Source organism: Chiloscyllium plagiosum, chromosome 1 (genome assembly GCF_004010195.1).
Source record: "Chiloscyllium plagiosum isolate BGI_BamShark_2017 chromosome 1, ASM401019v2, whole genome shotgun sequence".
NCBI classification, from domain to species: domain Eukaryota; kingdom Metazoa; phylum Chordata; class Chondrichthyes; order Orectolobiformes; family Hemiscylliidae; genus Chiloscyllium; species Chiloscyllium plagiosum.
Window position 1 is genome coordinate 23,278,696 of NC_057710.1, and position 21,028 is coordinate 23,299,723.

General features: G+C 41.7%; 1 protein-coding gene across 4 annotated transcripts in view; it reads left to right on the top strand.

The window, feature by feature from the left end:
• The window catches only part of LOC122556465 (zinc finger matrin-type protein 1-like), a 103,750-nt gene extending 91,415 nt beyond the window's left edge, over nt 1-12,335 (top strand). For all 4 annotated transcript variants that reach the window (XM_043703171.1, XM_043703344.1, XM_043703433.1 and 1 more), the window contains 3 exons: nt 1,102-1,398; nt 10,186-10,282; nt 11,166-12,335. In XM_043703171.1, coding sequence (XP_043559106.1) covers nt 1,102-1,398; nt 10,186-10,282; nt 11,166-11,985 — 1,214 coding nt within the window. In that variant the 3' untranslated portion in view covers nt 11,986-12,335. The remainder of the gene's footprint in view (nt 1-1,101; nt 1,399-10,185; nt 10,283-11,165) is intronic.
• Nucleotides 12,336-21,028: the final 8,693 nt, after the last annotated feature.

The following is a 21,028-nucleotide window of genomic DNA, read 5'->3' on the forward strand; positions in this document are numbered from 1 at the left end:
TTCAAATTAATAACTGCATCTGCGTGCTACTTGCTAGTGACTCATGGACAAGGACATCCTGGTCTTTTTGGACATCTGCACATCCTAAATGCTCACCATTTAAGGGCAATACTCTACCTTTCTGTGTTTTCTGCCAAAATGAATGAGTTGAAACATATTTACATTATATTCTATTTTCCATGTTTTAGTCCATTTACTTAGCCTGTCCAAATCCTCTTGAACCCTCTTTGAACTCTCCCCACCACCTACAATCCCACCCAGTTTGTCATGTCATCAGCAAATCTATAAAAAGTGCAATATTCATCAATAAAATATGTGATCCTGTATGCAGATCAATTAAAAAGATTGTGAACAGCTATGGACCCAGCAATGACCATTGCTGTATCCCACTAAATACCACCCTGCCATTCTGAGTATCCTTTGTTGTGTGTCTATTCTATTCCAGCCAATTCTTAATTCATACTGGTATATTCCCCCATCCCATGTGCAGTAGTTTTAGCTCCTAACCTCCTGTTTATGCAATATTGCACATTAAGTCCTTTTCTTTCATTAACATTTCCAAGCTTTCCCCTACCACATACATTAACAAAACTGCCATTTTTCAGAATGCAGTTATTCTCTCTAATACTGTACTCTCATAATTCCTGTCATGTAAGTAGTTTAAGACATAATCCTTGCATTGTGTAATGGATAGGTTTTATTATAAAATAATTTTTAAGGCTTAACTTGGATAGATTGCTATGGTCTAGTTCTGCACAAACAAATCAGTCACAATCTTATTGAATGGTGGAACAGATTCAAGGGGCTGAAGGGCCTCCTTCTAATTTATATGTTCATTCTCATTGGAACAACCTTATTTAAGAATATTATTGATTTTTTTTAGATTGAAAATTTGAAATTTGATCAAATGGTGTATAATTTACACCTTTATATGGACCCAGATTCTAGGACATAAGTATGATCTGTTAGCTGTACAACATTACGGATATAAGTGTATTTGCTTTCCTCCAGTAGAAGGTGTTCAACTTCTCAAAAATGGTAATATGAAGTGTAATATTTGAAAGCTATCTTGAATCATTACAGCCATTTTTTGAATTTCAGTGCTGAGTTCAATCACAGTGACCACAAATGTGGCAAGTTCACCTTCAGAGGAAACGTCTATGCAGAATGAGCAACTGGAAAAGGGCGAGGCAGAGGTTGCTCAAGAAGCTGCTACGGCACCTTCAACAGCTTTGGACCTGGAGGATTCCAACAAATTCTGCAAATTATGCAGTGCCTCTTTTAACAACCCACTAATGGCCCAGCAACATTACAATGGCAAGAAGCACAAGAAAAATGACCTAAGGAGACAACTGATGGAGGAAATGGGGAAGGAGACAGATTCTCCTGAGAAGAATGGTGAGCATTCCTTAATATCACTGCATTATGGGAGGCAGTGGTATAGTGGTGATGTCACTGGAAATCCAGAACACCAGGTTAATGTTCTGGATATGAGTTTAAATCTCATCAAGGCAGATGGTGAAATTTGAATTCTTTCCAAAATATATTTGTAACCACTGTCAATTGTCTTTTTTTTTAAAAAACTGGTTCATTTTAGGGAAGAACATCTTCCTGGTCTCACCTACATGTCATTCCAAACACATCAGTGTGGTTGACTCCTAACTACCCTCTGGGCAATTAGGGATGGGCAATACATTACGTCCTAGTCGGTGATACCCGCACTTCATTTTTTTTTTAAATTGAAAAAGTAGAGAGTGTGAACGTACAACAAACATTACATTCACTGGTTTCACAAATTCTCAACCAAAGTCATCAGGTGATCTGGATAGTACAAGAAAAGAAACATAGCTTGATGTCAAGGTGTAAATTTGTAGATCAAAAAATTGTACACTTTTGCAATCTATATGGAAATGGCCACTGACTAAATATAAAGATAACCTTCAGTAAAAGACACAATGGAAGACATTTCTCAAGAGCAGCTAGGACTGAGCAATGAATGCTAGCCTTCGTGGCAATGCTCACATCACACAAAAGTGCAATGTAAACACTGCAACAGGGCATAGGTAGGCTCACAGAATGAGCAGATAAGTGGCAGATGGAATTTAATAGCGTGGGATGATAAATTTGAACAAAAAATAGGTAAGAATCAGGGAAAGTGGGGAGTTACCTCAGAGTACAAAGGGCAGGTTACAGGGTGAGGAAAAGTGCTTTCGTTGTGGACAGAAATGTTAGTTTTCTTTGTATGTTTGGAATAGGAGGGGTGGTAATGCTGAGTTAGGTGCCTCTGCAGTAGTTTCAGTCTGAACTTTTAACAGGAAATGAAAGTAAGCAAGAAAATAATAATAACAATATACATTTATAGTGGATGTAAACCCGGGGAGGTAGTGTTGTGGTTTTCACAATATTGGGCAAGTAATCGAGAGGCTCAGGCTAATCCTCTGGACCAAGAGTTTGAATCCCAGTTGATGGGATTGAGAGTTAGTCTTAGGAATGGTGGTTATGAAACCATAATCATTTCTTGTAAAAACTCATCTGTTCTCTACTGCCTTCAGGGAAAAAAAATCTGCCATCCTCACCCAGTCTAGCTTACAAACTCCAGATCCACAGCAACATGGTTGACTGCTCGCTAAAGTGGTCTAGCAAGCCACTCCACTCAATTAGGGATGAATAACAAATGCTGACCTTGCCAGTAACATATCCTATGGAGTTTTTTTTTTAGAATGCCTTTTATATTATTGAGGTGTCCCAAAGTACTTTGATAAGCAATAGATTACTTTCCAACTGCAAGAACTTAATATTTATTCAATCAGTCCATATTACAGAAGAGGAAGTGCTGGATGTCATGAAACGCATAAAAGTGGATAAATACCCAGAACCTGATCAGATGTACCCTAGAACTGTGGGAAGCTAGGGAAGTGATTGCTGGGCCCCCTGCTGAAATATTTGTATCATCGATAGTCAGAAGTGAGGTGCTGGAAGACTGGAGGTTGGCTAATTTGGTGCCACTGTTTAAGAAAAATGGTAAGGACAAGCCAGGGAAATATAGACTAGTGAGCCTGACGTTGGTTGTGGGCAAGTTGTTGGAGGGAACCTTGAGGGACAGGATGTACATGTATTTGGGAGGGCAAGGACTGATTCGGGATAGTCAACATGGCTTTTTGCGTGGGAAATCATGTCTCATGATTGAGTTTTTTGGAGAGTTAACAAAGAAAATTGATGAAGGCAGAGCGGTTGATATGATCTACATGGACTTCATTGAGGTGTTCGAAAAGGTTCCCCATGGAAGACTGGTTAGCAAGATTAGATCTCACGGAATACAGGGAGAACTAGCCATTTGGATACAGAACTGGCTCGAAGGTAGAAGACAGAGGGTGGTGGTGGAGGGTTGTTTTTAAGACTGGAGGCCTATGACCAGTGGAGTGCCACAAGGATCGGTGCTGGGTCCTCTGCTTTTCTTTTCATCATTTATATAAATGATTTGGATGTGAGCATAAGAGGTACAGTTAGTAAGTTTGCAGATGACACCGAGAGGTATACTGACAGTGAAGAAGGTTACCTTGGATTACATTGGGATCTTGATCAGATGGGCCAATCGGTTGAGGAGTGGCAGATGAAGTTTAATTTAGATAAATGCGAGGTGCTGCATTTCGGGAAAGTAAATCGTAGCAGGACTTATACACTTAATGGTAAGGTCTGAGGGAGTGTTGCTGAGCAAAGAAGACCTTGGAGTGCATGTTCCTAGCTCCGTGAAAGTAGAGTCGCAGGTAGATAGGATAGTGAAGATGGCGTTTGTGATGCTTTTCTTTATTGGTCAGTGTATTAAGTACAGGAGTTGGGAGGTCATGTTGTGGCTGTACAGGACATTGGTTTGGCCACTTTTGGAATATTATGCGCAATTCTGGTCTCCTTCCTTTGGGAAGGATGTTGTGAAACCGGAAAGGGTTCAGAAGCGATTTACAAGGATGTTGCCAGGATTGGAGGATTTGAGCTATAGGGAGAGGCTGAACAGGCTGGGGCTGTTTTTCCTGGAGTGTCGGAGGCTGAGCAGTGACCATATTGAGATTTATAAAATCATGAAGGGCATGGATAGGATAAATAGACAAAGTCTTTTTACTGGGGTTGGGGAGTCCAGAACTAGAGGGCATAGGTTTAGGGTGAGAGGGGAAAGATATAACAAAGTGGAGGCAATGGCCTAGTGGTTTTATTGCTGGACTGTTAATCCAGAGACCCAGGTAATGTTATGAGAACCTGAGTTCAAATCCCATTATGGCAGATAGTAGAATTTGAGTTCAATAGAAAATCTGGAATTAAAAGTTTAACGATGACTGTGAATCCATTGTCAATGGGCGGCACGGTGGCTCAGTGGTTAGCATTGCTGCCTCACAACACCAGAGATCCGGGTTCAATTCCTGCCTCAGGCAACTGTGTGTGGAGTTTGCACGTTCTCCCCGTGTCTGCGTAGGTTTCCTCTGGGTGCTCCAGTTTCCTCCCACAGTCCAAAAATGTGCAGGTTAGGTGAATTGGCCATGCTAAATTGTCCGTAGTGTTAGTTATGGGGGAATGGGTCTGGTGTTTGGAGGGTTGGTGTGGACTTGTTGGGCCGAAGGTCCTGTTTCCACACTGTAGAGAATCTAATCTAAAATATAAAAGAGACCTAAGGCACAACTTTTTCACACAGAGGATGTTACGTGTATAGAATGAGCTGCCAGAAGAAGTGGTGGAGGCTTGTACAATTGCAACATTTGAAAGGCATCTGGATGGGCAAATAAGTAGGAAGGGTTTGGAGAGATATGGGCCAGGTGCTGGCAAGTGGGACAGTTTAGGTTGGGATATCTGGTCGGCATGGACGGGTTGGACCGAAGGGTCTGTTTCTGTGCTGTACATCTCTATGACTCTATGACCTTGATCAGAAGGGCAAATAGGCTGAGATTGTCAGATGGAGTTTACTTTAGATGAATATGAGATGCTGCATTTGGTAGTGCAAATTAGGGCAGGACTATACATTTAATGATAAGCAACAGTACTGAGTATTGTAATGAGACTAATTTAGAATATCTGGTCGGCATGGACGAATTGGACTGAAGTTTCCATGGTCTGCATCTCTATGACTCTGATCAGTATAGACTTAATGGCACAATTTTTTCAAATGTGCATAGATAGAAGGATGTGAGAGTTCATGTGCATGGCAGGACTTATTGAGAGAGCAAGTGAGTGGTGCCTTGAGCTACATGATGAGAGGCACGGAGAACAAAAGGAGGGAAGTTTTGCTGAATTTCTATAGAGCACCAATTAGGCCACAGCTGAAATATTGCATCCACTTCTGGTCAGCACATGTTAAAAAGAATGTGAGAGTCCTCAAGGAAATGCAGAGAAGATTTACCAGAATGGTTCAGAATAGATGAGAGATTTTAGCTATAAGGTTAAGTTGGAAAAATTGGTTCGTTCTGTTTGGAACAAAGGGGGTTGATAGCAGATTTGTCAGAGGTTTGCAAGATTATGACAGACTTTGATTACTTAGACAAAGAAAACTACTCTCATTAGCTAAAAGCAAATTACTGCGGATGCTGGAATCTGAAATCAAAAGAGAAAATGCTGGAAAATCTCAGCAGGTCTGGCAACATCTGTAAGGAGAGAAAAGAGCTGACGTTTCAAGTCTAACTGATCCTTTGTCAAAGCTCCAAGACCTGCTGAGCTTTTACATCATTTTCTCTTTTACTCTCATTAGCTGATGGTACAAGAATTGGGGGCAAAGATTTATGGTTTTCGGCTCTAGGTACAGAGAGAATATGAGGAAGGCATTTTTAGACAGAGTGGCAAAGATTGGAAAGGTCACTGCCCACAAAACTGGCAGAAACAAATTCAGTGATTTCAAAAGGAAATTGTGGATGACGCATGAGGGAAATAATCATACAGGGCTATACGGTTAGAATAGGGACTGACTGAAGTCCTCCACACAATGTTGGTGTGATTCTGTGGGGCCAATATGACTTTTTCTGTGTCCCAACCAAATGACATTCATCATTATGTACATTTCCATACATCACAAGCTTATATGTGTAGGGAATATTTAAAACTCTGTAAACTCAGTCACCTCCATAACAGCTTAACTGGTTTTTCATCTGATCTTGTGTTTCATATCTTTCAAAAAACCTGTTCAAAGGGAGTACTTTGCCATCTCAGGCAACTTATTGATTCTCTCACTGAGGATCTCCTATTGTCAGGCATATTGAATTAATTTCATCTCCCTTTATGTTTGTTCCGCTATGTTGGACAGGGTAGGAGAGTGGGCAAAGAAATGGCAGATGGAATAGAGTGTGGGAAAGCATGAGGTTATACTCTTTGATAGAAAGAAGAGAGGCTTAGACTGTTTTCTAAACAGGGAAAGACTTTGGAAATCTGCAACACAAAGGGACTTGGGAGTCCTAGTTCAGGATTATCTCAGGTTAATATGCAGATTCAGTTGGCGGTTAGGAAGGCAAATGCAATGTTAGCGTTACTGTCAAGAAGGCTAGAATGCAGGAGCAGGGATCTACTGCTGAGACTATAAAAGACTCTGGTAAGACTGTATTTGGAATATTGTGGACCTGGTACATAAGAAAGGATGTGCTGGCCTTGGAGGAAGTCTGGAGGAGGTTTACAAGAATGATCCCTGGGATGAAGTGATTGTCATATGAGGAATGGTTAAGAATTCTGTGTCTATACTCCATAAGAGTTTAGATAGATTAGGGAGATCTCATTGAAATTTACAGAATAATGAGAGGCCTGAATAAAATAGACATAGAGAACCTGTTTCCAGCAGTAAATGAGACTAGGACCTTGAGGGCACAGCATCAGAGTGAAGGGAGAACCCTTTAGAACTGATGAGGAATCTCTTTCATCAGAGGGCGCTGAATCTGCGCAACTCATGGCTGCAGAGGGCGAAGTAATTGATTGGATTTAAGACAGAGATAGATAGGTTCTCAATTAGTAAGTGAATCAGAAGTTATAGGGAAAGGCAGGAGAATGGGGTTAAGAAACATATCAACCTTGATCAAATGGAGGAGCAGACCAGGTGGACTGAATGGCCTACTCCTGTATCATATGGTGTAATGTTCTCATTTTATTAATCCAAAGTATTTCTCCCAGACTTGCAAAAGAATTTCATCCTTGACCCCTTTCCCTGATTTTAGTATGTTTCAAATTCATTGCAGGTGGATCACTTTACTTCTACACAATACTTGTGTACACAATCACCTGATGAAGGAGCATCGCTCCAAAAGCTAGTGTGCTTCCAATTAAACCTGTTGGACTATAACCTGGTGTTGTGTGATTTTTAACACAATACTTGTGAAAATTGTTTCACACTGCTCTGTCAAAAAGAGCCATTGTCGTCTTAATACAGGAAGATAAAGAATTTGAACTATTTGGAGTCTTTATGGTGACAAACATTTCATGTGTGGGGCCGTCTCACGAATAAACAGTTGATTATACTCAACTAACAATTTTACATCTACAGTGGATGACTTTTTTGCTAGCTAGGGTATTTTTCTTTATACTTTCATACGGTGTGAGTGTTGCTGGCTAGACTAGTATTTGTCACCCATACCTGATTTCTCTTTAAATGGTGGTGGTCAGCTGCCACCTTGAAACACAGCGGTCCATGGTAGACAGGTTCATCCTCAATGCTGTTAGGGAAGGAATTCCAGGATTCTTATCCATATATCTATCCAGATGTTGTAATTGTACTCACCTGAGGGAAACTTGCAGGCGGTGAAATTCCTACACATGTTCGGCTCTTGTCCTTCCAGGTGGTATTGGTAGTGAGTGAGGGAAGTGTTAAGGAGCCATAGTGAATTTGTTCAAAGCATCCTGTAGTTGTCACTGTGCATTGGTGGTGAGGGACTGAACATTTGTGGATGTGGTGTCATTCATACAGGCTTATTTGTTCGGGATGGTGTGAGGTTTCTTGAGTGTTGTTGTCGATGCACTAATCTAGGCAAGTGGGGAATATTCTGTTACACTCCTAACATGTGCCTACTGAATAGGGGAGTCTAAGGCGAGTTACTTAATGCAAGTTTTCTGACGTGCTCTTATACAATACTCAGTACTTTTGCTTGTCCAGTTCAGTCATTGCTCAGTGGTGGCCCCAGAATGTTGATAGTGGAGTGTTCAGTGATGGTAAAGTCATTGAATGTCAAGATTCTCATTTGTTGGAGATGGCCTAGCTCATGACGATCATGAACGCCACTTGCTACTTATGGAGACATAGAGTCATACGGCACGGAAACAGGCCCTTCGGCCCAATTTGTCCATGCCAACTAGGTTTCCTAAACTGAATTAGTCCCATTTGTGTTTGGCCCGTATCCCTCTAAACGTTTCTTATCCATGTATCTATCCAAATGTTGAATTGTACTCAACTCAACTACTTCCTCTGGCAGCTCATTCCATACACCCACAATCCCCTATGAGAAAAAATTGTCCCTCAGGACGCTTTTAAATCTGTCCCTTCTTGGCTTAAACCTATGCCTCTAATTTTGGACTCCCCTACCCTGGGGAAAAGATCTTGGCAATTCACCTTATCCATGTCCCTCATGATTTTATAAACCTCTATAAGTCACCCCTCAGCCTCCTACACTGCAGGTACAAAAGACCCAGCCTATCCAGTCTTTTCTTATGACTTGAACCTTCCAGTCTCAGTAACATCCTAGTAAATCCTTTTTGCACCCTTTACAATTTAATGACATCTTTTCTATAACAGGACAACCAGAATTGTACTCCAAATTTGGCCTTAGCAATGTATTGTACAACCATAACATCCTAAGTTCTGTAGTAAATGCTCTGACCGATGAAGACAAGCGTTCCAAATGCCATCTTCACCATCCTGTTTACCTGTGACACACTTTCAAGAAACAATGTTCAACAAAACCCTGCCATTAACTGACGTAATTGCTGCTCTGGTTTGTCTTACCAAAATGCAACACCTCGCACTTATCTGCATTAAACCCCATCTGCCATACCCTGACACACTGGGCCTTCTTGAACCATGCAGCTTTCTGTGATGACAATGGAGGCACAATGAGGTTAAATTGTGAATTCCAAGATTTCCACTCTGGTGACAATAAGGGAGCAACAATAAACTTCCGACTCAATTGTTTGAAACTTGAGGAGTAATGATGTTCTCTTCACTCTTCTTGGTGATCTTCTTTGTCCTTCTCAGTGATAAGAACAGATGGCTTGAAGATGTTGCTAAGTAAGCTTAGTGAATTTATTCTATGTAGATAGTACATGCTGAAGTCAAAACCTACCAGTGCAATTGGGATAGAATAGTGAATCCTTGCTAGATAGGTTTGGATCTTGATGAAGGAGTTGAATATTGAGTTTTCTTGAGTGTTGTTCTATGCAGCAATCCCAGACACACAAACCAGTGATGTGACATGTAACTCCACAAAAAAATTAATCTAGACAACCAAATATATTCAGTACAATGACATATATAAACCTTGTTTTTAAGAGGGAGCAGTTTTCATGTCCCAACCAACAATCAAGATGGCGACATGGTGACTCAGTAGTTGGCACCGCTCTCACAGCACTAGGGACCCTGTTTTGATTCCAGCCTCAGGTGGCTGTCTGTGTGGAGTTCGCACATTCTCCCTGTGTCTGTGGGGTTTCCTCTGGGTCTGCCCGTTTCCTCCCACAGTCCAACACTGTGCAGGTTCGGTGGATTGGCCATGCTAACTTGCCCACAGTGTCCCATGGATGTGAGGGCTAGGTGAATTAGCGATGGGAAATGCAGCGTTATAGGAATGGGACAGTCCGGGAGTGATGCTCTTCAGAAGGTTGGTGTGGACTCGCTGGGCCAAATGTCCAGCTTCCACAGGATTCTATGATTCATGTGCACGACAAGTTTCCAATGTGTAGTAGACACATGTGGTATAAAGGAACCTGATGAAGAGCTTTTGCCCGAAATGTCGATTTTCCTGCTCCCTGGATGCTGCCTGACCTGCTGTGCTTTTCCAGCACTACTCTAATCTAGACTTGTAGTATAAAGTGAATCTAAGTGATAGAAGCAATGTTGTTTGTAAAGATAATTATTTACGTACTTAATTCCTAAACATTTGTAGGTTTGAAAGTAAGTAAATTGGTAACATTTTTAATTTTGCACAGATTTAGTCATGATTAGAAATATAATCAGTTTATGTTTTGCAGTAGGAACAGGTGACTATCCGTGTGCTATCTGCAATGTCACACTCAATTCCATTGAGCAGTATCAGTGCCACCTACAAGGATACAAGCATCACTTGAAGTAAGAGTTTTGCGTTGATATAAATACACTTGTAATCTTAATGATTGAGATTGAATTAAAAATACCGCGTTGCTTGAAGGTTTACTGGTAATGAAACTGAGAAACAATCTTCCTGGAACCAAGCTGTTTGGCTTCTCGTTTTTCATGTGTGCATTTTGCCTTTAATTAATGTTTAATTCTCATCTAAATCAATTCACATATTTTTAATACTTTTATACTTAGTATTTCATTATTCACTTCAAGATGTAGTTCAACTAAATTCTATACAGGGCAACAAGGTGGTTCAGTGGTTAGCACTGCTGCCTCACAGCACCAGGGATCCAGGTTTGATTTCATCCTTGTGAAACTATCTGTGTGGAGTTTGCATATTCTTCACAAGTCTGCATGGGATTTCTCCCACATTGGACTGGTTGGGTGGATTGGCCATGCTAAATTGCCAAAAGTGTCCAGGGATGTGCATGCTAAGTGGATTACCCATGGGAAATTCAGGGTTACAGGGATAGGGTAGAAGGGTGGATCTAAGTGGGATGATCTTCAGAGGGTCAGTGTGGACCTGATGGGTCAAATGGCCTGCTTCCACATTGTAGGGATTCTATGATTACGTCTTTGCATTGAATTGTTTTGTATAGATTACTTATGGAAAAAGCATTTCCTTGTAGAAATCCAGGCATTTTCTAAAGTAATGACTCAACATAGTAATTTCCATCATATTGCAAGTTAATATCTCCTGGCTAACCTCTTTACATGGTACAGCCTTGAAGGTAAGGATCCCAGTCATTTTCGTGACACAGTGATCAGCCTGTAATCTGGGAACACTGTGTAATCTAATGTATGTGCTCTGCTAAAACCAAGTGCTGATCATTTTGTTTTTATTTATACACAGAGAAAATAAAGTGGTTAACTTAGTAAAGAATACAAAGTCAAAGATCTACGACTCATTCCAGGATGAACTCGATGACTTCATTAAAGTTCAGAAAGCAAGGGGTCTTGTACCAAAGGTGTCCTTTAGAAAGTTTGAGGACAATCAGGAAGAAGAGACTGTGACCTTGCCTTCAGACAGCCCGCCCCATTCTCCTGAATACCCATTTGAAGGTTTGTCTACAGCCAACGCAGGTGGTCTCCCAGATGAACACACTTTCCCAACATACATGAAAATTGGAGCTAAGCTTTTGCCCGCGATGCAAAATGACTATCTGAGGGACAGGTGCGAACAAAATAGTGACTTGCATATAGATTGTCACACGGAAATGCTACCTTCTCTGATGCCAACCCATCCAGAAAATATCCAAGGTTCATCCAGCTTAGAATCACTCGACGAATGTAAACCCATACCCTCTGATGACAGTGCAGACTCTTCCAAAAAAGACAAGATTAGGGGGATGAAGAAACACAGAAGGGATAAAAGAAATAAGGAGATGGAAACTAAAAGAGAAAGTGAGCTTCTGAGCTGCAGGGTAGAAAGCCCTGAGGAGCTGTGTCTGGAACAAGTTAAAGATCAGTCAAAGCACAAAGCAGAGCAAAGGGATCGAGAGGAGCTTGTACTGAGCAGAGAAGAAAAGGTAAAACATAAAAAGGAAAAAAAGGAACTTAATCAAGAAAAAGAGGAAATGAAACTAAAACATAAAAAGCAAAAGAAAAAGAAGGAAATTGACACAAGAACTGAAGAAGAAAAACTTTGGGATGAATCTATTTTGGGAATTTGATATAAATTTTGAACTTTGGGAACTTTGATGCTTGATCACGGTTTTAATTTGCTCAAGCACTTCTGAGAATAAAAATATATGGTTGTTAATAAATGTGTTTGAAGATTCAATTATTTTTCTCCCTGGTAAATCAATATTGTTCAGATGTTGTTAGTCATCTCTGTGAGTTCTTGATTGGTACTGTAATTCTCCAATCAGCTCTAACCTGAGTTATGAAATACATTGTTGACATCTTAATGATGTTTTAACTGTCTTTATACATTTACTCTTTGCTTTGTAAAACTGCTTTATAATTCTGATGTGTTATGGTAACTTGTAAATTCTGGGGCCATTCAGACTTGTTTAACTTTTAATAAACAGTGTGATTATAGTTTTAAGTGTTTTCTGGTTAAATACAATCACACAATAGATGGATGCTATATCAAAACATATGCAAATATAGTGAGCTGATCAGGAAATGAATGTTCATAAAGAAATTTTATCTCTGTAAAACCCCTTATGATTAGATGCCCTTCAGTGTGGAAACAGGCCCTTCGGCCCAACAAGTCCATACCGACGCTACGAAGAGTAACCCACTCAGACCCATTTCCCTCTGACTAATGCACCTAACACTACGGGCAATTTAGCATGAGCTGAAACTGTGTTGCTGGAAAAGCGCAGCAGGTCAGGCAGCATCCAAGGAGCAGGAGAATCGACGTTTCGGGCAAGAGCCCGTCTTCAGGAATGAGGCGGCCAATCCACCCAACCTACACATCTTTGGACTGTGAGAGGAAACCGGAGCACCCGGAGGAAACCCACACAGACACGGGGAGAATATGCAAACTCCACACAGACCGTCACCTGAGGCGGGAATTGAACTCGGGTCTCTGGCGCTGTGAGGCAGAGGTGCTAACCACTGAGCCACCGTGCCGCCCGTAGGCATGCATTTCCTGTCCAGTACATCTTAGATGTCAGGCATTATCTGTGCAATTTTCTGTGGCACATGTTGGGGAGTGAATGAATTATTGATTTATTTATTGTCATTTGCATTTTAAATGAATAATACAGTAAAATACAGTGAAAAGCTTCAAGTATCACCACGATTCAGTGCCATGTTGAATAGTTTAAGAATAAAAGAGGTAAAAAGATATAACTAAAAGAGAGTCCTCCATCACTGGTGCCTGCGCTGGACCCATCAATGTAAGAGTCAGCACTCTTGAGACGCCATCTCTTCACCGCTGGGCCCACCTCGCCACTGTCGAGTCCTGTGTTGAACATCCATACTACTGTTTGGGGGCCTGTAGATAACTCCCAAGAGGGTCTTTCTACCCTTAGAATTTCTCAGCTCTATCCATACTGACTCTACATCACCTAGAATCAGGGGATGTAGAGTCAGTATGGATAGAGCTGAGAAATTCTAAGGTTAGAAAGACCCTCTTGGGAGTTATCTACAGGCCCCAAACAGTAGTATGGATGTAGGGTGTAAGTTGAAAAAGGAGCTGAAATTGGCCTGTTGCAAATATGTTACTGCAGTTGTTATGGGGGATTTCAACATGCAGGTAGACTGGGAGAATCAGGATGGTATTGGACCTCAAGAAAGAGACTTTGTGGAGTGCCTCTGAGATGGATTCTTAGAACAGCTGGTGCTGGAGCCTACCAGGGGGAAGGCAATTCTGGATCTGGTATTGTTCAACGAACCAGAATTGATCAGGGACCTCGAAGTGAAGGAGCCATTAGGAGGTAGTGACCATAATACAATAAGCTTCAATCTGCAATTTGAAAGGGAGAGGGTACAATCGGTGGTGACAATATTTCAGTTGAATAAAGGGAACTATGGAGCAATGAGGGAGGAGCTGGCCAAAGTTCAATGGTGCAAAACCTTAACAGGGATGACAGTGGAGGAACAATGCCGGATATTTCTGTGTGTAATGCAGAACTTGCAGGATCAGTTCATTCCAAAAAGGAAGAAAGAACGTATGAGGAGACAGGGGTGGCTGTGGCTGACTAGAGAAGTTAAGAAACATATAAAGTCAAAAGAGAAAAATTACTGTTGGTAATTCTCAATTAAAACGATAGCATGACAAAGCTGTCCTTTTAAATTATAACCTTTGCTCATCATGCAGTGTAATATACATTCAAATTAGACATAAGATGCTTTAAATCACTCATTATTGATTTTCCTCACATTATCAGGTTGTATCTTGTGATTTAAACATATTTAATGCCAGTAGGACCCTTTCATTTAATTGTAACAGTATGCTGAGCTTCCCACAAGCTACAAAGGTTTGCCTCATCAATATACATTCACTAATAGAAATTTTATTTTAAATAATGTATCTCTATTTATAAATGATTCTGTACAAACAGAGTTGGAGTGAGAAAGACGCTTCATTTGCAGAAAATTTGAACTCTCATTGTATAAGGAAGGATTTGCTTCGCATGTAAATAAGAAATGGGTTGCTAGGTAACCAAGCTGCTGGATTTTAAGGTGCAAGGTGGAGGCACCACTGACAGCAAATAAATGAGCTCCAGGACACTTCTTTTTCTCATTATTTCAAATTTCATAAATGTTTCAAGGAAGTAAAAACAGAAAAAAAAATTTTGCTTCCTTATTTTTAACATTTATGACTGATCAGCACTGTGAAAATTTCATTGAAAGGTCTAACCATTATTCTTACAATATATCATCATTCAATGTATATTTAGTTACCAATGTCTTAGTGGATGCCATCTATGGAATAACTTTGCAATTGGTATGGGTTACACAAAGAGCATCATACAGCCTAGAGTCTGAGGATAATAGAGGAACAGTCAGTTCAAACTACTCAGATATTGCATACAGGATAACACAGAGATTGGAGTGTAAAATATTTTAAATAAATTTTGTGAAGATTACACATAAATGTTGAAAAAATTCACAAGAAATGAAGTGTTTTGCTTCGCTCAATTCCCTCTGGTCAGTTCATTTGTGATTGGATCTGTGCATGGTGTAAACCAGTAATGCAGATAATGAAGGTAAGCATGCAGGTACAGCAGGTAGTGAAGAAGGCTAATAGCATGCTGGCCTTCATAACAAGAGGGATTGAGTATAGAAGCAAAGAGGTTCTTCTGCAGCTGTACAGGGCCCTGGTGAGACCGCACTTGGAATATTGTGTGCAGTTCTGGTCTCTAAATTTGAGGAAAGACATTCTGGCTATTGAGGGAGTGCAGTGGAGGTTCACGAGTTCAATTCCTGGAATGATGGGACTGTCTTATATTGAAAGATTGGAGCGACTGGGCTTATATACCTTTGAGTATAGAAGACTGAGAGGGGATCTGATTGAGACGTATAAGATTATTAAAGGATTGGACACTCTGGAGGCAGGAAACATGTTTCCACTGATGGGTGAGTCCCGAACCAGAGGATACAGCTTAAAAATAAGGGGTAGGCCATTTAGGACAGAGATGAGGAGAAACTTCTTCACCCAGAGAGTGGTGGGTGTGTGGAATGGTCTGCCCCAGAAGGCAGTGGAGGCCCAGTCTCTGGATTCGTTTAAGAAAGACTTGGATAGAGCTCTCAACGATAGTGGAATCAAGGGTTATGGAAATAAGGCAGGAACAGGATACTGATTGAGGATGATCGGCCATGATCATAAAGAATGGTGGTGCAGGCTCGAAGAGCAGAATGGCTACTCCGACACCTATTGTCTATTGAACTGATACTCAACCAGGAGAGCCCAGCTCCGTTGCCATCCCCAGTTCAATGATAACCAGGAGTGCCCACTCCGGGCCTATCGCGACCAGGAGTTCCCAATGCTGCCTCGATGATGCCAGGAGACCCGCTCTGGGCCTACTGCAACCAGGAGTCCCTGGCTCCACTGCCAGGCCAAACTGCCGCCAGACGATGAGTCCCACTCTGGCCTCAGATGTCACTTTGCCAGCGCTGCCATCTTGAAGAGTACACTGACGCCACCACCTCTGATCGCTGGAGGAGTTCTTCTGTGGCTGCCACCCACCCCTGAACTCCTGTAGGGTGTCCTTGCTGCTGCTGCCTCTAATTGCTGGGAGTCTGCTGCCATTCCGCGCAAGGCCTTCTTTCAGTGCTGTGCCCATGCTGCCACCTAACCTGCCAATGTAAAGAAAAAAATGGAAGAAAATAAGCAGGAGTGAAACAAGAAATGGAAAGAAAGCAGTTGGGAGCAAATGAGATCCGGACAAATGCTCCCACAGAGCTCTGCTACTCTACCGTCTTGATGATGAGCATAATCTTTGATATCATGAAATAAAATCAGTCTGTACAAGCTCACAACAACACAGATAGTTACTTAATGCCACTAGATTTCCTAAACCTAAAGAGCCTACTTACGAACCTCATTGAGATTTTTGAAGAGGTGACAAAGGTGGTGGGCAGAGGTAAGTCAATGTGTGTTGTTTATATGGACTTCCAGAAGGCTTGTGATAAAGGCCAACATGAGAGACTGTTAGTTTAGGTGGAAGCCTACAGAGTTGAGGGAAAGTTACTGACATGGAAAGGAAATTGGTTGAGTGGCAGGAAAGAGAGAAGCAGAATAATAGTTAAGGACTCAATTTGGTAGGACGTGACTAGTGGTGTCCCACAGGGATCTGTTTTGGGGCCACAGTCATTCACAATATTCATTAATGATTTAGGTAATGGCATAAAAGGACAAGTGGCCAAATTTGTTGCTGATATAAAATCAGGCAGCATTGTAGGCAGTGTTGACAACAGCATAAAATTATACCAGAATATTGATAGATTAGGTGAATGGGTAAAGTGTGAGGTTATCCATTTTAGACTGAAAAAGAGAGATCAAGGTCCTTTTTAAAAAGGCACAAAGTTAACTACAAGATTTGGGGGTTCAGGAGTATAACTCTTCAAAATGCGTGTACAGTTTCAGAAAATAGTCCAGAAGGCCAATGGAATGCTGGCCTTCATATTGAAAGGGCTATATTCAGATGTTACGATGCAGTTATACAAAATCCTAATCCTGATTTACAATACTGTGAGCAGATCCGGGCACCATGCTTTAGGAAGGATGTATTCGCCTTGGAGAGAGTTCAACACAAGAATGATAACCCCTGAGGTTCAGGTATGAGGAGAGACTAGACACATTATTCTCCAGAAGAGATGATCTCATCAAGGTCTTCAGGAAAGACAGCATAGATAAAGATAAACTTTTCCACTGTTGAAGATTCTAGAACTGGGGGCACAGTCTATAAGTAGGAAGGGAGGTGACAGTCTATTGATATTATCAGTGGATTATTCATCCAAAAACCCAGGTCATGTTCTGGGGAGCCAGATTTGAATCCAACCATGGCAGATGGTGGAATTTGAATTCAATGAAAATCTGGAATTAAGAATCTAATGATGACCATATATTTGTTGTCGATTGTTGGGAAAAACCTATCTGGTTCACTGATGTCCTTTAAGGAAGCAAACTGCAAGTTACCTGATGAAGGAGCAGCGTTCTGAAAGCTAGTGCTTCCAAATAAACCTGTTGGACTATAACCTGGTGTTGAAAATGTGTTGCTGGAAAAGCGCAGCAGGCCAGGCAGCATCCAGGTATCAGGAGAATCGACGTTTCGGGCATAAGCCCTTCTTCAGGAAGGGCTTATGCCCGAAACATCGATTCTCCTGTTCCCTGGATGCTGCCTGACCTGCTACGCTTTTCCAGCAACACATTTTCAGCTCTGATCTCCAGCATCTGCAGACCTCACTTTCTCCTTATAACCTGGTGTTGCGTGATTTTTAACTTTGTCCACACCAGTCCAACACTGGCTCCTCCACATCATTTTTTTTTATTTAATTGTCCCTATCTATTTGCAATAGCACTGACCCTGACACGTTGAGTATAGCACAGGAGCTTTTGTGTGTAGTTCCTATGCATCACACAAGGTGTCATACATCATCTAATGTGAATATCTATATCACACTTCAAATAAAAATGTGTCAAGAACCAAATATATTCTTTAATGATATACAGAATGGAAAATACCAGTGCCATAATGGCTATATCCTCTTAGAACATACAAATTAGGAGTATATTTCCTTCCCGGATGGCACTGTGGGTCAGCCTACAGCAGTAGACTGCAGCAATTCAAGAAGGGCTGTGGTTCTGTTCGCCAAGCTGGGAATTTGTGTGTCCCCTGTCTAGGTGACATCCTCAGTGCTTGGGAGCCTCCTGTTCTCTGTACAGAGAACAACCAGGGAATTCCTAGAGGCATGGCACTCATCCACAGGTTCAATCAATAAGCACATCGACCTTGACCCAATATACCGACCACTGCAGCGGACAGCTGGAACTGACAACCAGAAGCGGCAGATTCAAACCACTATAAATGCCGGAGGAAACACCACAGAAGCGCTTCACAGGAGGCTCCCAAGCACTGAGGATGTCACCTAGACAGGGGACGAAACGTTTGCAACACAAATTCCCAGCTCGGCGAACAGAACCACAACAACGAGCACCCGAGCTACAAATCTTCTCACAAACTTTGAATTCAAGAAGGGCGCTCACCACCACGACCACCTTCTAAAGGGCAACTAGGGATGGGCAAACAAATGCTGACCAGCCAGTCATATCCATGTCCTATGAGTGAATAGAAAATAAAAGTAAGCCGTTAAGCCATTTCCCTTCCAAGGCAAGGTAATGGCATGGTGGTATTATCAGTGGTCTGTTAATCCAGAGACCCAGGTAATGTACTGGGGATCTGGTGGGATTTGAATGCAATAAAAATATCTGGAATTAAGAATCTATTGATGACCATGAAACATTTTTGATTGTCAGGAAAAAGCCACTTACTTCATTAACGTTCTTTAGGGAAGGAAATCTTCTATCGTCACCCAGTCTAAGAAACAAAGGACAAACAGCACAGGAACAGGCCCTTCAGCCCTCCAAGCCTGCGCCGACACATTTTGCCCTTCCATACTCAAATTGTCTTCATTTACAGGATCAGTATCGCTCTGTTCCATTCCTATTCATGCAGTCGTCCAGGTGCTATTTGAATGCTACTATTGTTTCTGCTTCCACCACGTCCTCTGGCAGAACGTTCCAGGCGCTCACCACCCATTGTGTGAAAAACCTGCCTCAGACATCTCTTTTAAACTCCCCCACCCCTTGCACCTTGAACGAGTGTCCCCCTAATAATTGACCCCTCCAGACTTCCCATTGTATCCATACCATTCACAATCTTATAAACTTATTGCAGGTCACCCCTCAACCTCTTGCATTCGGATGAAAACAAACCCAGTCTATCCTGCCTTTCTTCATGGCGAAACACTCCCATACCAGGCAACATCCTAGTAAACCTTTTCTGTACTCTCTCCAGAGCATCCACATTCTTCTGGTGGTGCGGTGACCAGAACTGTATGCAATGTTCCAAGTGCGGCCTAACTAAAGTTCTATAAATCTCCAGCATACTTATACTTAGAAGTTATACATACTCAATGCCTCTCCCAGTGAAGGCAAGCATGCTATAAGCCTTTTTGCTACCTTATCTATCTGCGCTGCAAACATCAGTGATCTGTGGACCTGCAAATCAGTCCTCTTAAGGATTTTGTCATTCAGTGTATAATTTCCACCTGTACTTGACCTTCCAAAATGCATCACATCACATCTGTCCAGATTAAACTGCATCTACCATTTTTCTGCCCAACTGATTTACATCCTGCTGTATTCTCTGACAATCCTCCTGCAACTCCACCAATCTTTGTAACGTCCATAAACATACTAATTAGACCAACTACATTTTCCTCTGAATCATTTATATAGATCATGAACTTCAGTGTCCCAGCACTGATCCCTGTGGAACACTGCTAATTCCTGCCCTCCATTCCGAAAGGCATCCTCCCTCCACTACCTTCTGTTTCCTATGAATAAGCCAGTTCTGTATCCATCTTCCTAGCTCACCCTGATACCATGTGACTCCACCTTTTGTACCAGTCTGCTATGATGGACTTTGTCAAAGACTTCACTGAATTCTGACAACATCAGCCACTTTTCCCTCACCAATCATCATCATCGCCTCAAAAAACACAATCAAGTTCATGAGTCATGACCTCCCTTGCACAAAACCATGCTGTCTATCTGTTGATGAAATTCTCAGAAGTCAGACCTTGCGTAATAACAGTCCTTATTGTTGGCAATGATGAGTACGTCTTGCATCAGAAGAAGACAGACGCGGTCTGAAGTAATACAAAAGGTTATAGGTTATATAGCATTTTAGGCAGGGGCTGACCGTTATGTGGTCAGGTGAAGTCATGGGGTCAGGTGAAGTCAACGGTCAGTCCCTTTTATTGTCACAGATAATTCCCAATCAAGTAGGCTCAAATGCTAGCACACATCAAATTGTTCACACAAGGCTCTGGAGGATTCAGAACAGATAAGCGATACAATCATTGTGAAATCAGAACTAGTCTGGAGTCTGGGGGAAGTGAGGAATCTCAGGCAATTGCAAAGTTATTTTAACAAAACTGATACGGCAGCAATTCTCCAAAATAACATGTCAGCAATTAGGTGTACCCTAGAACTCTGTGGGAAGCTAGAGAAATGAATACTGGGCCCCTTTCTGAGATATTTATATCATCAATAGTCACAGGTGAGGTGCCGGAAGACTGGAGGTTGGCTAATGTGGTGCCATTGTTTAAGAAGGTCGGTGAACCTAATGTCGGTGGTCAGCAAGTTGTTGGCGAAATCCTGAGGGACAGGATGTACATGTATTTGAAAGGCAAGGACTGATTAGGGAGCCAACATGGCTTTGTGTGTGGGAAATCATGTCTCACAAACCTGATTCAGTTTTTGAAGAAGTAACAAAGAAGATTGATGAGGGCAGAGCGGTAGACGTGCTCTATATGGACTTCAGTGAGGCGTTTGACAAGATTCCCCATGGGAAACTGATTTGCAAGTTTAGATCTCATGGAATACAGGGAGAACTAGCCATTTGGATACAGAACTGGCTCAAAGGTAGAAGACAGAGGGTGGTGGTGGAGGGTTATTTTTTCAGACTGGAGGCCTGTGACCAGTGGAGTGCCACAAGGATCGGTGCTGGGTCCACTACTTTTTGTCAT